Source organism: Agelaius phoeniceus, chromosome 6, assembly GCF_051311805.1.
Source record: "Agelaius phoeniceus isolate bAgePho1 chromosome 6, bAgePho1.hap1, whole genome shotgun sequence".
Taxonomy (NCBI): Eukaryota; Metazoa; Chordata; class Aves; order Passeriformes; family Icteridae; genus Agelaius; species Agelaius phoeniceus.
In genome coordinates this window covers 59,998,976-60,015,638 of record NC_135270.1, presented here as the reverse complement: position 1 = coordinate 60,015,638, position 16,663 = coordinate 59,998,976, and the positions used below count along the sequence as shown (strand labels likewise).

Genomic DNA, 16,663 nt, shown 5'->3' with positions numbered 1-16,663 from the left:
ATATAATCCTATTTTTCAATGTGGTTGGAAATGTCAGATTGCAACAGGGCAGCTTGTTAAAATCCCTGGGAGGTGCTGCAGCCTTGATCAGCATTCCTGGGAGAGTGTCTGCAGGAAAAGATGGAGATTTCTCCATTTCCATCAATCACTCCCCAGCACTGAACCCTGGACAGGGAAAAAAAATGGACCAAAGCCAGATTTTTCAGATTATATATAAATCTGGTGGTTAGTTCTGAAGCAAGTACATGTATTTCTGTGTGCAGGACAGGAAGAAAATAATAAAAAAACCAAAACCAACAAACAAACAAAAACCCCCCACAAACTGAAAAAAACAAACCAAAAGCCACAAAAGTGAAAGAGGAATTTTAGAAATGTGGAAAAATGTAATTTAAAGACTTTCTAAAGGAATCATTTTACCTTGCATTTTGAACTGGGGTTTGTGGTTTTGAAAAGGTTAGCCCCAGTTTAAACAGGAACTCAAAGGCAAGAGAAACATTTCATTTCAGTTGAAATTTAATATCTGGGGTTAACCCAGAACTTTCCCCAGCCCCCTCCTCCTCTCTCTACCCCATTCCACTGTTGCTCCATCCAAGGCTTTATTCCCCAATAATTTTGATTCAGCCACACAACCCAGAGGGTTTTTGTTCACCCCACATCAGTGAGCTCCTCATTTCCAGATGTCCTTTCCACTGGCCCACACTCACAGAAATTCCACTTCCAGCACTTACAGAGTTGGAATTAGATGATATTTAAGGTCCCTTCCAAAGCAAACCATTCTGATTCTACAATAAAATGCTTTCAGAAGCCACAATTACACCCCTGGTTTAGAAATCAGGGGACTGTGGTCTAGAACAAGGATGGCATCTGGGACAGGTACAGAACTTGACTGCAATGCCCCCTTCAGCTCAAAATTGTATTTTTTAACTAGAAATATCTGTGTGACAGTGACCACAGGGGTTCTTGGATGAGGGAAGAGACAAGAATGTTGACTCCATGTTCAGAAGGCTTAGTTGATTATTTTATGATATATATATATATTACAAAAAGAAATAGAAGGACAGGTGTCCTCAGAAGCTGGCAAAGCTAAGAATAGAATAAGAAGAATGATAACAAAGGCAGCTCTCCCTGACTCTGTCCAAGATAACTTGGCCTTGATTGGCCCTTAATTATAAACATCCAAGATGGGCCAATGAAAAATCCACCTGATGCATTCCCCAGCAGCAGATAACCATTGCTTACATTTTGTTTCTTATGCCTCAGCTCCTCAGAAGGGAAAAAATCCTAAGAGGATTTTTAGTGAAAAGATGTCTGTGACATATCTGCCTTTTCCTATCTTCTCCTCACTCCTCCACACTCACTGTCTCCAGCCCCAGCCCATCCATCTGGGGGGATCCCAGCCCCTCCAGAGCTGGGGCTTGTTTCTTTGGCGCATGCCACTAGAAATCCCTGTCAAAGAAGTCATCAAAGAGGGAAATTCTCTCTGTCTTGGTCCTCACGAGTGTGGGTTTGTGGTGAATCCTCTCTTCCCATTCCTCTGAGTCTGTGCTGGAGGAGTCCCAGAACAGATCCCTGGTCCGTGGCTCCCTGCAGAACCACAGGTCAACCTTCCCCCTCCTGTCTGGAGAGGGTTCAGCCCTGCAGAGTCCTGGGGGAGAGAAAAAAATAAAATATCATAAAATATCAGAAATAAAATATCAGCTGCAGAGCTGCTCAGTCACCTGGAGCTGAGCTGGGAATGGCTGTAGACAGCAGGTAAGGAAAATCCTGAGAGCTCCCTATAAGACCAGAGCCCATGTCTGGGGCAGGGGAGGTGTAACACACTCAGGATGATGTTTGGTGAAATTACAGAGTCTGGCAATATGGCTTTATCCCCAAGGGGAAGAGAGCTGAGGTGGAGAGCCACAAGGGAATAGGAAGCCAGGTTTGTTCCCCTTGCTCCTGGTGGAATTGCACCTTCAGTGAGTTTATCACTGATTTAAGCACTTCCAGCCTTCCACATTCCCAGCCTGTGCCAAAGGTTTTCACCTGCAGGCAAAGCAGGACAGGGCTCATCCCTTGGACAGGTCAGGATGCAGAGGTAGCTGAGATCCACTTCTGTAGGGACAGTGGGGGAAAAACCCTAAACCTAAAAAGTGATCAGCCTCAGTGAGTGTCACACTTACCCCCGAGAGCTCTCTGGAGCATTCCAGTGCTTTGTCCTGCAAACACAGCCCCTTCCCCCCTGAACCTGCTTCTCATCACTGCAGGAGGTGGAGCAGTGGAAGAATCTTGCACAGGGAAATTTCTCTGATGACATTTAGGAGGGCGGGTGAGTTTTGCATCGCCTTGGAAAATTATTCCGCTTACCAGGGTCGTCTTCAGGAAAACGCTGATTGTGCCCAGCAGGGATGGGGTCCGGGCTGCTGGTGCTGTCACCCCTCTGGGGAGTGTCAAGGACATCCTTGGGGCTGAATTCCTTGATGTTTTGCTTATTGATTTTCGCCTCCCTGTGGAGATTCCTCTTCAGCTCCGCCTGGGTTTGCAAATGAGTTGTCAACACAAGCAGCAGAGGCGCGAATGTGCTTTAATGTGTTTTAATGTGTTTTAATGTGCTTTAATAGCTCGACGTGGCACAGCGTTAGGGCGTTGGCCCTGGAAATAATTGCACAGTCGAGTAGTTTAACCCGAGCAAATGGAATCTGCCAGACTGGATACATGACAGGACATGACTGGGACAGGGATTTTTTGGTTTCTCTGTGAGTCATGGCCAAATGAGGGCACAGCGTCGGAAAAATCACAGGTAATTGCTGATCACAGGGGCCTGGGGATGCTCCCCACCAGCCCTCGGCCTAAGACTCAGGGAAAGCTTCATTTCCTATTCCTAGCAAAAGGTCTGAAGCCTCCTGGCCCATGGGAGAGAGACCCCCATCCCCTCCCCAAATCCACCTTGGCATTACCTCTCGTCGCTTGCGGGTCAAGTCCAGCATCTGAAGCTTGTGCAAGTGCTGCCTCCTGCCAGGGAGGAGATTCAGGCTTTGCCCCCTCTTCTCCAGCACCTACAAGGTATTTAAAGATGCAAATAAATACACCTTGCACTTTCTGAAAGAGAAAGGAAGAGCCACCAGCTCACAAACCCCTCGGGCACTCCTAGATAAATCCAGCCAGCATCTCCCGGTGTTGCCAACTTGCAGGAATTCAGCACAGATTTCCACTGTGTTTGCAGTTTATCCCACAGCTCAGGGGCAGGAGGGGAAAAAACTTCATTAAAACGATGTATTCGTGCTTCTGCCCCCCCCCCCAGGTGTTACTGCCTGGAGCTGGTTCTCCAAGATAATCTCATGATCCAAAGGGAAGAACGGCATTTGAATATTTGGGGCTGCAGGGGCTGTTTGTGGCACACAGTGTTTGCAGCCTTTAAACCAGACTTATGGAATTGTTAAGGTTGGAAAAGGTGTCTAAGATCATAGAGTCCAGCTGTCCTCCCAGCACTGCCAAGGCCACCACTGACCCATGTCCCCAAGTGTCACATCCACACGGCTTTGAAATCTCTCCAGGGATGGTGACTCCACCACTGCCCTGGACAGCCTGTTCAATGCTTGGCAATGCTTTCAGTGAAGGAATTTTCCCTCAAATCCAATCTAAACCTCTCCTAGCACAAGTTGAGGCCACTTCCTCTCATTCCTTGTTCCCTGGCAGGAGCCTGAGCCCCACCTGGCTCCAAATTCCTGTCAGGGAGAGCGAGGAGGTCGCTCCCTTCTCCCCACCAACTGCAAGTGATGGGTGCTCAAATAACTCATTTAAAAATATGCCTCTCATACTTTTAGCCTCTGAAGTATTAAATATCCTGGCTCAGCAGGTCCATCTCATCCAGGGAACTGTCATGCTGGAGATCAGGAAGCTTTCCCCTTATTTTGGATCCTCTCACCCACACGGCAGCATTTCAGCTCAGTGTCCTGGGCTCAGCCAGGGACAGGAGCACAGCCAGGGGTTAAACACCAACCTCTGCCCTTCAGGGTGCCCCAAGGGGGAGGGAAAGGAGCCTGCAGCCAGGAATGACCTGGGGAAGGGCACAAACTCATGCACTTACCTTTGGTTTTGGGCTTGCAGCCACTGCTGGCTGACTCCAGGGCTTCGCAGGAGTGATTGCTTGGGGAGGGATGGCAGGTTCAAGCCTCTGCAAGTCCAGTATTTATAACATTTAGCATTGCTCATTCCACAGGACCATAAAACAGGATATGAAACTACCTTGACGTTCCACCAGCTCCAATTCTGGCCCAGCTGCTTGGGATACAGGGAGGAGTTTGGCATCTCAGGGAGATGAGCACCATTTGGTCCTTCAGGAGTGGCAAAACTGGGGAAACCTTTTGCATTTCAGCACAGGCAGCAAAGCCCCAGTTTGACAGTAATTCCATCCCTGCAGGTATTTCTCCTTGAGCCCCAACAATGCCCACAGCTCCATCCAAGACCAGAGTGAAGCAAAACCACAGCTCAGATTGCTTCATGGAAAAGCTGAGTGTGTGTAATTTAATCATCTTAAAAATCCTATCAGGTCATCAAAGGGCAGATCCCAATTAGAGGAGACTTGGAGCACCATTCCCTCTGTCCAGCCTAAATAAGAACATCTTATTTGCCTTAATAAATAAGGCCTCTCTCTGCAGAGCTGTGCAGAAGTACAGGCACAAAGTTCCTTTTCTGGTGGCAGGTGAAAACAGGCAGAGCCCTGCTCTACAGGCAGCTCTGAGCATGGATTTTATCTCAAGGAGCCTCCTTAAGTCATGCCAGGCTCTGAGGTGTTGCTGGGTCATTCAATGGCTTGGTGTCCATGGAAAAAACCCTTCAGACCATCAGGCCCAACCATTATCCCAGCACTGCCAGGTCCAGCACCAAACCATGTCCCCAGTGCCACATCCACACGATTTTGGAACACTCCCAGGGCTGGTGATTCCACTTGGAGTTCCCTCCTAGAAGAGGAGCTCAGTACAGCTTAATAAAAATTATATTTTTATGACTTATATTTTATTTGGGACACAATTAACTCCTTGATTATGAACAAGTGGCCAATAAATGGGGACATGTTGGAAGCCTGGTTACTGAGAATTTTAGATTTTCTGTGCTACCAGGAACTGACCCCCCAAAGAACACTGCATTTGACGTGAGGCCATGGAGAAGATTTCCAAAATTAAAAAATATAACTAAGATTATGAGTATATAGTTTAAATAAAAGTGTATAATATTACATAGTAGAAAACCTAGGGTCTAAAGTTTCAAAATATATATTAAAATATTGATTAAAATAATATTTATACATTATTCAATATTTTTATATTGAATCTATTTGATTTACAATTAATATATATTTATTATTTCATATTTATATATTAAATATGAAATAATAAACATAATATTAATATTATATTTCATATTTCATATTTATTATATATTAAGTATATTATTAATATATATTAGATATTAAATATATTATTTAAAATATATATCAAACAAGATAAAAATTTTATAACAAAAATTAGTCCTTCTTCTTCACCTTCTTCATAAGTGTAAGTAATATTATATAATTAAATTTAAAAGTCCACATTACAAATCACAAATAATTAGTTATTGTTAAAAATAAAAATAATTTAAGTGTCATTTCTTCATTAAACAATTTATCCTTAAAAACCTTATAAAAAACAGATACAACTCCATTTTTAAAATTTATTAAAATAAAATACTATAAAACTCACAATTTATAAAACTATAATATAAATAAAAACTAATAAACATGTAAATCCAAACAAAAAATACCATCTCACACATTTAATCCCAACCCTAACAAAAAAAAAGTTACTACTCAAAAGGGCCATGTCTGCACTGAACTGCTTCTGAATCCTGAGCTGTCATTTTGAATCTGTGTAAAAATGCAGGAGGGAAAATCAGTGTCATGAAAAGAATTCCCCCCTAGTCCCCAGTGCCAAGTGTGATATCTGCAGGGTCCCCAGGACAAGGTGAAGAGATGAGTCTGATTCCATGTTCTTAGAAGGCTGATTTATATATTATATTATATTATATTATATTATATTATATTATATTATATTATATTATATTATATTATATTATATTATATTATATTATATTATATTATATTATATTATATTATATTATATTCCATTCCATTCCATTCCATTCCATTCCATTCCATTCCATTCCATTAAAGAATAGAGAAAAGATACAGACAGAAGGTTACCAAGAATGATAATGAAAACTCATGACTGACCCCTCAGTCTGACACAGCTGCTGGTGACTGACCATTAAGTAAAAACAATTCACATGAACCCAATCAAACATTCACCTGTTGGACAAACAATCTCCAAACCACATTCCAAAGAGCGAAACAACAACAGGAGAAGCAATCAGATGATATTTTTTCCATTTTTCTCTGAGGCTTCTCAGCTTCCCAGGAGAAGAAATCCTGGCAAAGGGATTTTTCAGAAAACATGACAGTGCACATCTCTTAGCATTAAAACCCCGCAAAAAGCCAAACACGAAGCTGGAAGGTGGCACTAGATGGCAGCATGTGCCACCACAAGCCGTGCTCCAGGCTGGCATCACCCCAGGAGGGCACTGGGGCCACCAGCGCAGGGGGGATGGAGGCAGAAAACCTCCCACACCCCCAGCCCATCACCCTGCCCCGCTGGGCACGCCAAAAAAACCCAGACTGGGTAAAACTCTGTCCCTGTCGGGTCCGGCTGTCTGTCTCTGCCCCGACACAGGTAGAGTGGTTCTTTGGTGGGCGCGATGCAAAGGACGAGTCTGGACTCTTCAGTTTTTCGGTCTTCAGGTTGTTTATTATTTCTTATCTACAAAATTTTTCTGTCTGCCCAACAGAGGTCTGATCTGCAAGCAGTCACAGGCACTCTCTGACCACCCACGGGGCGGTCATGTCTTTTTATACTAAAACCTACGTATACAATATTTACCTTTATTTCCCAATGCTTTTCGCTCATGTTGGCAAGTGTACCTTCACCATAAACCAATCTCTAAGTGCCAACATCATCACAGGAGATGGAGGACAAGAAGAAGAAAGAAGAAGGACAAGACACGCCCTGATCCCTCCATCTTGTCTCCATAACCCCCCTGTACCAAAAACCTTAAAGTCTATATCTCACCCTCTAAATGTGTCTCTTTTACACCTTTTACTCTAAAGTGATTCTCTTGTCCTCAGACTCTTGTTACTTCTGTGGATGGATCAAAATCAAGCCACCAAACACTCTTGGCAACATTCCAGGGTTTTCGAAACCCCCAAGGGTTCTCCTGGCATCTCTGGACATCGGGAACGATGTGCTGAGATCCCACATGTCCCAGGCTGGAAAATTGATTTTTCCCTTTAGTTTTTGTGAACAGGTTTTTATCTGGAAAGATTCTCTGACCAAGATGCTCCAAGTCCTTGAGAAGGCCACATCGTCCTGCTGCTCTGCCTTTGAGAGTATTCCCACATGGAAAAGGCTTTTGCTGGAGTTGGGAACACTCCCTAGGAGCAGCAGCAGAACAGGGTAGGATTGACAGAGTCTGTGTCCTGGGGTGAGTGTTAACAATAAGTATCTCAATAACACACGGTGGATGGAAATAAAATCAATAATTAAAAATTCCGTGCTGGTCAGAGGTTTCCGAAGGAAACTATGATTCCATACCACAGTTTTTGTGAAAAATGCATATTGTATGATTGGCTTCTTGCAAATATTAAAATGAATATTCCATGTGTTGTGATAGAAAGTGATGCTGTATTAATTTTCTTAAGTAGTGTGTTAAGTATAGTTTTAGGTTATAACAAAATGTTAAAATAGAAACTATGCTATGTAGGATCCTTTTTTTAAGAGAGGACTGGCAGCTAGACAGCAGCCACAGACACCTGAATCTTTCAGAGAAAGATAATTTATTGCTCCATTATCAGGAGAAATGAACTTCTTCCTGCCTCACTCAGACAGGATGATGCCATCAGGATTCAGAGGAAGAAGCTGACACTGCCCAGACAGAATCCTGTGTTTGAATGGAATTTATGCATCATGGATGAGGTGTATGAATATGCAACAGGCTGTTGTTTTTAAGGGTTAATCCTCTGTTAATGTGGGTCCTTTTTGGGGTTTATTTTGCCCAGAAAGAGGTACCCAGACTATTAAACTTTTAAAATTTTAAAAACAAGCTATTGGCGTTTTTCACAGTTTTCAGGGTGTTTTCAGGGCTCAGTTCAGATGCCACCGTTGCAGCATCCCACCAGACCCAGGGACAAGTTATCCCATAGCTGGTGGCAACCTCTGAGCTCTGAAGCCACCAGTGTCACCCAGAGCCACAGCCCTGAGGGGAGCAGGTTTAAGTGACCCCATTTGGTGGCTCTTCTGTTTCTTTATTACATTTAAAAGATCATAATCACAGCAAGGAGGTCTCAAGCAAAGAATCCTTGCTCCAGTGGGTTTACTGTTCACAGGATCATGGAAACCTGAAATTTTTTGGGTTGGGAGGGACTTTAAGGACCAACCCTGTCATGAGCAGGGACCCTTTTCACTAGACCAGGTAGCTCCAAGCAGATTCAGGTTGGATATTAGGAAGAAATGCCCATGGATGAACACTGGATTTGAGCTGTAGCCTCACCAGTGCCAAGTACTCTCACCACGATATTTTCAGAAAAATCCCTTCACCAGGATTTCTTCTCCTGGGAAGCTGAGAAGCCTCAGAAAAGAATGAAAACAAGAATTATCTGATTGCTTGGGATGTGGTCTGGAGATCATTTACCAACAGGTACATCTTTGATTGGTTCCATGTTAATTGTTTTTACTTAATGACCAATCACCATCAGCTGTGTCAGACTGAGGAGTCAGTCACGAGCTTTCATCATCACTCTTGTGAAGCCTTCTGATGTATCCTCTCTCTTTCTTTAGTTTAGTTTTAGTATATCATATCATAATAAATCAGCCTTCTGAGAACATGGAGTCAAATTCTTATCTCTCACCTCATGCTGGGGACCCTCACAATCACCACAAAGTACAGGGGAGAGAAATACAGATTTGAGGGTATTTCTGAGCTTTAGTTATGTCTGGGTAGCCCTTGTGTGGAGGCAAATCTTGGCTGTTAGGTCAGGTAGAGCCGTGGGGTTTGAGTTTTGGGCAGGAATGGGACATCCCAGCAGAGGTGGCCCTGTGTCCCACCCTGGGACACTTGTCCTTGCTGGGTGTCTCCAGAGCACACAAGTGATCACCCAAAAGCAGGGCTCCCCCCTTGTGCTGCTGTAGGGTATTTATTTGCTGTAGGGTATTTGCTGTAGGGTATTTATTTGCTGTAGGGTATTTGCTGTAGGGTATTTGTTTGCTGTAGGGTATTTTCTTCTCCCCCTGGTGCTGTGACAGTGTCCCTGTGCCCAAAAAGCCCACGGGGAGGGGTCCATCAGAGCAGCTCCCAGGGAGGTTCCACACTCGATGTTGGAATGTGCCCCCCTGTTGATGGAGTGACAAAACCATCCTTTGTCTCCTTAAAAAAGAAAAAACCCCAGAAGTTTCTCTCCTCAGTGAAAAAGCCACCTCATAGGACTTGGGGGACTTCACCTCATTAGACAAGAGCCAAAAAGTCCCACCTGAGCAATTTACTAAAAAAAAGAAGAGAATAAAGAAACAAATCACTTTTGTGAAGTGTTTTACCAAGAGCAAGAACCTCTTGCACCTGGCTGTTTTTCTCTTAAAGAGTTTGGTTATTTTGCCTTTTATTAACACTTTTTTATTTCCAACACTACTACAGAAGCCATCCTGCTGATTTTATGCCTTCTGAGGTAGCTGAGCTATCTTGGGTGTGAAATAGATCTCCAAGAGCTTGTGAGACCTGGCTTGAGGAGACAAATATTTCAATTTGCCTTACCTGAGGCCTTCGAGGTGGGTGCTGCTTGATGATGCTGGTCCCATCCTGTCCTGGCAAGGTGTTCCAAGAGAGGGGCCCTTAAAGGTTGAAGAAATGGATGAAGCTGTTTTTGGGTGATCAGGTGCACTCAGCAATAGCTTTGTGCCCTGTTTTTTGGTTGGCATGTCCCACTGAAGTCCCTGGCTGTGTATTCCAGTGACACGTGGAATATTCTATTGGCTGCAGAAGTAAAGTGGGTGTGCCTGTGATTTCTAACAAATGCCTCTACAGCCACTCATGCTTCTAAATGTGACCATCACCATCCTTGTGTCTCCTGTGGCCTCTCCCAGCCCCTGGGATTTGGGTGGGCGAGGGATTCTTCTCATCCCATGCCCTGTAACCACCAGCTGGCCAAGCAATCCCTGATTCTGCTGCCTGCCCTGTTAAAGTCAGGCCCAGGCAGCAGGTTGGGTCTTTTCCTACTGCTCAGCACCTGATTATTGTTATTTTTTGGTGGGACTGAGCAATACCTCTGCTGATTTGCTGCCTGTGGCAGGGCTGGGCTGCAGCAGCAGCAGGAGGGGAAGGGCTGGGTGCATTCCCAGACCCTGAACTCAGCCCAAAAGAACGTGTCACACACCAGTGATCCCTGTTAGTTATTAGGGCAGGGCTTTCTCTGAGGCCTGGACAGCATCTGGGCTGGGGTCTGTTCTGTGCTGGTGCTCTCAGCTGGACACCACTGCCCCTTTTGTTCTTTTCTTGCACAAATAAATACTTGCATGTGCAGGAAGTATTTCTTTCACACAACATTTTATCTGTTCATCCCACCTTTTCACCCCAACAGACTGTCCTGGTGCACCCAAATGACATTTTACACATGGAGCTCAGTGAGATGTGGCTGAGCAGAGGAGAGTTGGGGATAAAGTGCAGGAAGAACATTAGCTGATGTCAAATTTAATCTTTTTTTATGTCAAATTTAATCAAATTTTAGTCATATTTAACAAGAAAAGCAGTATTTTGGAGGTCAGTTTATGGGGCACTTCATTGAACCTCAGGGAAGATCCCCAGGTTGGGCTCTTGGGAGAGAGGAGACAACCACAGGATCATGGAATGGTTTGGGTTGGAAGTGACTCTAAAGATCATTTTTTTTCCTAATTTCCACTATCCCAGGGTCACTTTCCACTATCCCAGGTTGCTCCAAGCCCCATCCTTGGAACACTTGGGCACTGCCAGGGATCCAGGGGCAGCCACAGCTTCTCTGGGCACCCTGTGCCAGTGCCCCACCACCCTCAGAGAGAGGAATTTCCTCCTCCTGTGAGGTGCTGGGACACAGGAGATGGTGACTCCTCCATCAGGTAAATGTTTTGCAGAGCCCTGGCAATGTTTAACCATGGAGTGAAGCTCTGGCTGCTCCACACATGCAGGAATGGGAGCCTGAGGGGAAAATTTCCAGCACAGGAGGCTCCTCTGGAGACCAACCTCATCTGCAGGGAGCACCTGGTGGAACAGCAGCTTGTTAGAGAAAAAGGGAGTTACTGCCTCTATCTGCAGGCAGTGGGTGCTGCAGATAGAGGCAATAATTCCAGGGAATTTCCCTGGAAATTCCTCAGGGAATTTCTGAGGGGAAAGGAACAGGGAAGGAGGGGGCCCATGGAGATGGGAACAGGGACACAGCACAGGGAGGTGGCTGTGCCTTAGGAGAAGCTTGTCCAGGTGAAGGGCAGGGCTTTGAGGAAGTTATTTCTCCCTTATGAGGTTTGATGGCTTGTGTTTGGGGTTGTTTTGAATTTTTCCCTCCCTCCTATCCATGCAGGACATTTGTCCTTATCCTCTGCAGATACAGAACTGGGGACTGGGGGCTGGATGTCCCCAAATCACCAAACTCCAGCTCAAGGCATCCTTGTGGCTCCTGTTCTCCTGCTGTAGCTCCTGTTCTCCTGTTTTTCACCCTTGCACTTCAACAGCAGCAGATCCTCCCCTCTGGGGGAATCTGGGTTTCAAATAAGCCAAGCTGAACCCTCACAAACCAAATAAAACCAGTTCTCTGGGAGGCCCTGCTTATTTAGACAGCAGCTCAAGCTAATACTTCACTCAAGTCCTCCTGAGCATACTCATCTCGTTTCTGAAAATGGAAAGTAATGGAAGATTGCATGTATTAATTTTTTAATAAAATACACCTTTTTTAACAAGCATTTGTTAAATGCTCGGTGATAATTTCCCAGAACAGGAACATTTGGTTGTTCTTGCTCTCGTGGAGTATTTAAAACCTGCTTTTCTACAGCAAGACCTGATTTGTATTCTCCCCAAAACCTCAGTTCTGGGAATGTCTCTGCTATCACTCTAGAGGTTCATTTGCTTTCACTGCCTCCTGATGCCACCCAATGAATGATCCAGGAGGAAATATCCAGCCTCTGGTGAAGCAGCAGTGCTTAACACCTCTTGGTGTGGGTCAGAAATTGATTTTTGGGAATGGAAAAGCAGGGAGGGGGTGCTGGGGGTGCAGATCCTCCTCCCTCTGCCTCGCCCTTCCTCACACCCCCCTGGTTTTCATGGATGTTTCTCCTCACACTCCCCTGAGAGCTGTGGGAAGCATTTGTCAGCATCCAGCTCCTTGTGGAGAGCTGCACCTCCTCTTCCAGATGGATGCAGGGCTCTGGGAAGGATTTGGGAGTGGATGGAGTTTAGAGGCTGCTCGTAGGGAAGCACAGCCAGGCTGTCTGCCTTCCTCTGCTCCTGGAAATTCGTCATTGATCCCAGTGCTGAGCTTTACCTGGCCAGGGTCTGATGCTGATCAGAGCAGAGCTGTGCCTGGCAGGGGCAGGACAGGGCTGGGATGGGGTCACAGGGGGGTGCCAGGGGATGCTGGGCTGTTCCCAGGGGTGTCTGATGAGAGCAAGGAGCTGGGCTCTGCTGAGTGAGACACTTTCCAAAACAGTGGAAGGGGAAAAATAAGTTTTCCCAAAGCTGAAACATCCTGCTGTGAAAAATGCGTATTTTATGATTGGCTTTTGGCAAATATTAAAATGAATAGTAGATGTGTTATGTTAGAAATCTATGCTGTATTAATTTTATTAAGTAGTGTGTTAAATACAGTTTTAGGTTATCACATAAGGTTAAAATAGAAACTATGCTATGCAGGATACTTTTTTTCTAAAGAAAGGACTCACAGCGAGGTAGCAGCCACAGGACACCTGAATCTTTCAGAGAAAGAGAATTTATTGCTCCATTACCAGGAGAAATGAACTTCCTGCCTCGCTCAGCCCTGAAGACACTCTCAGGATTCAGAGGAAGAAGCTGACACTGCCCAGACAGAATCCTGTGTTTGAATGGAATTTATGCATCATGTATGAGATGTATGAATACGCAACAGGCTGTTGTTTTTAAGGGTTAATCCTCTGTTAACGTGGGGCCTTTTTCGGGCTTATTTTGCCCAGAAAAAGGTACCCGGACTGTCTGTAACTCTTTGTTTTTATTGTCTCATATTGTCCTAATCCAAACTGTCCAAATTATTATTACTCTAATTATATTGCTATTCTTATAACCATTTTATTACTATTAAACTTTTAAAACTTTAAAAACAAGCGGTGGGCATTTTCTTCTCACTGGAAATGGCAGAAACGGCACAAAGCAGCTGAGGCAGCACCGCCCCCCCTGCACCCACCCCAGAGCAGCCAGCAAAGCCTCAGCCCCGGTGACCCCAGGTGCCAACAAGGTCCCAGCCGTGCCCCCTCACCTGCAGAGGCTCTCCCGTACCGGGTCTCCCTCAGAGGAGGCAGTTCCAGCTGCAATATCGGCTGTGCCCAGGCTGGGGCCCGGCCTGGCTCTGTGGGCAGCCCCTGCAGGGCACCCAGCGCGGGCCCATCCCCCTGGGCGGGCACTGGGGCCACCCTGGGCACCCTGGAGGAGCTCAGGCCCATCCTGCTGAGGCCGGGCTCTGAGGGGAGCAGGGAAAGCCCTCAGGCACCATCCTCCCTGAGCATGAGAGGGATCTCTGGGAGCCACCCAGGGCCCTGCCAGCTCCCACAGACGTCCTTCCCAACTTGGTTAAACATTGATCCATCCCCAGCCATTCCCCTGCAGGAAGAGGAGCTCTGGAGCCAGTGCCAAGGCCTGGAGAAACTTTGGTTTTTACCTACAAGAGATTTCCAACCAAGGCCACCACCTCAGCTGGCCTGCAGGTATTTCTTCAAGCAGCTTTTGTGCTAAATCTTCAGGTTCTGGAAGGAAATTCAATCCCTGGAGCTCCAGAAGGGTTAAAGTGCTTCCATCCTGCATGGGAGAAGCAGCCTGGGAATAAAGCATGGCCTAGGAATAAAGCCTGGTCTGGGAATAAAGCCTGGCCTAGGAATAAAGCCTGGCCTAGGAATAAAGCCTGGCCTAGGAATAAAGCCTGGCCTAGGAGCTTCCCCCACCTTTACTGCTGCTGGCTGAGGACACTGCAGGAAAAAAAAAAAAGCAGCTTTAGGACAAAACTAACTGAGAATATTGGTAAAAGTGAGTCATATTTGATAGTTCATAGAAGCATAGGATCGTAATAGGGTTTGGGTTGGAAAGGACCTTAAAGATCTTCTGGTTCCATCCCCCTGCCATGGGCAGGGATATTTTCCATTAGACCAGGCTGCACCCAGAAGAAAATATTCATCCCTGGAAGATCCCAACCAGTTCATGTTTTCAGCCACAAAGCACCAACATCTCTCAGGACTTTGCTTTTCCCAGGGCACGAGGGAGCAGAGCAGCCTGGCCTGTATTTTTATTTTCCCTTCTTCTTTTCAAATGAAAATGTAAAATCAAGGCCCTGATTCCCCCCAGAGTTTTTCAATGCTCACTGTCTATTTTCCCTTTTTATTTTAATTACCTTCCCCCCCCAGCTGAGAACAGGTCATTCCTGTTAAGCAGCTTGGGAAAATAATTAATTAAATGCAGTGATGGATGTGTGGGAGCACTGGAAACCCACGTGGATGTTCAAGCCCATGGTGCTTTATCTGGTGTTTTACCCAGGTGCTGTCAAAATCCTGACAGGCTCCCCACACTCCCCAGTCCCCTCTCCTGCCCATGTTCCCTTCTCAGAGAGTTTTACTCTGTAAAGCAAAGAGCCCAAGAGCAGCAGCTGGAGGTTTGGGGTGAGGGGGAGCTGCAGGAGGATGCCCTTGCTGCAGGTCACTGGGATCAGCTGAGATCCTGGTCAGGGATGCTCATCCTTCTCTTGAATTTGAGGTTATTTGATGCAAAATGTTATTTTATTTTGTCTATCTGTGAAGTTCAGTGAAATTCCTGAGTACTGTGCTGTAGAACCATGGGGCTGGAGGAGCTTTGGTCCCATACAGTGCCTTTAGGGACAGCCCACAGTCCCTCCCAGGAGAGCTGGAAGAATTTTATCCCTTTCTCCCATGTCATTCACTGCTTTAAAAACTCAGCTGGAACTTGTAAGTGATGATGATCCCACTAGAACTGGATTTTTAAGCAAATTTAGTGCAGTCAAAATGAAATCATTGGCTGCTAAGTGCTCTGATGCCCTTGGTTTAAGGAAGATACTGGGAAAGCTCCAGGGCAGGGCAGTGCCACAACTCAGGGCAGAGTTTGTCACCCCCCTTCACACAGGGCAAAGGTGAACCAAGGGCAACTGTGGCATTCACATTCTCTGGAAAAATCCCTTCACCCAGGAGTTTTCTCCTGGGAAGCTGAGAGGCCTCAGAGAAAAGGAAAACAATTCTTATCTCATTTGCTTCTCCTGTGTTGTGCCCATGTGGAATGTGTTTGGAGATTGTTTACCCACAGGTGATTGTTTCATTGGGTTCTGCTGGGAGTTGTTTACACTCAATGGCCAATCAGGGCCAAGCTGTGTTGAGACTCTGGAAAGAGTCACCAGTTTTCATTATTAGCTTTTTAGCATTTTAGTAGGTGTCCTTTCTGAATTCTTTAGTATAGTATAGTAATCTTTAATATAATATTATAAAATAATTACAAAAATATATATTAATATGTATATTATATATTAAATATATATACTTTAATATATATTTTATATACTTTGATACATATTATAAAATAATAAATTAGCCTTTGGAGAACATGGAGTCAGATTCATCACTCCTTCCAATGCAGATACAATAGGGAACCACTCAAACACCCAACTGCAGCAGGGGATCACCTCTGCCTTAAAGCTTCTCCTCAAAAAATGAATTTTAAATCACAAAAAAAGGTGGGCAAAGGAGGAGATGGAAAGTGAGAGGGGTGGATTTTTGCCAAAATAACGCCTGGGCTTTTCTGCCAATCCCCAGGGAGTGAAGCAGAAACAAGCCCAGCAATGCAGGCTGGTGTTTATCCTGCTTGCAGCACGTTCAGGCAGTGACAGTGTGAACAAATGGATCAGCAAAGAGTGGAAAACATCCCTGGCTGGGGCACAAGCTGCTGTGGCTGATGGAGGTTGCTGTTACACATGTGTGAGGTCAAGGAACACGGCTCCTTCCTCCCTCTGCTGCTTTTGGCAGGGGACATTGATCTCAGCCCAGGCTGGGGACAGGGTGGTGCTGATAACACTGCCCAGAGAAGGCAGGCACTGCTGGGGATGCTCCAGAATCGAAAAATAGAAGGATCAGCCTTAGAGGATGTTGATAATGATAGTTTGTATCATTACCTTTCATGTTTGCATAAGGTTTTACAGCAGAGAAATACCAAATATTTTGTTTCACATATTAGAGCACGTATTCACTTCCAGGATTCTTAGAGGAAGGAAATGCAAGAGCAGATAAATGAACAATGACCATTGAGAGTGCTTTGCCAAACACCTCTGAACAAGCAAAACTGAGTCATG

At 45.3% G+C, this 16,663-nt stretch overlaps 1 protein-coding gene across 1 annotated transcript; it reads right to left on the bottom strand.

Moving 5' to 3' along the window:
* Nucleotides 1–1,436: 1,436 nt before the first annotated feature.
* On the bottom strand, nt 1,437–13,769 carry CCDC198 (coiled-coil domain containing 198). Its single transcript, XM_054635408.2, has 6 exons — nt 13,586–13,769; nt 9,874–9,950; nt 4,067–4,153; nt 2,937–3,035; nt 2,347–2,512; nt 1,437–1,645 (listed from the first exon to the last, which is right to left on the bottom strand). Exons 1-6 carry the CDS (start codon nt 13,767–13,769, stop codon nt 1,437–1,439), a joined length of 822 nt encoding a protein of 273 aa, XP_054491383.2.
* Between the last annotated feature and the right edge of the window lie 2,894 nt (nt 13,770–16,663).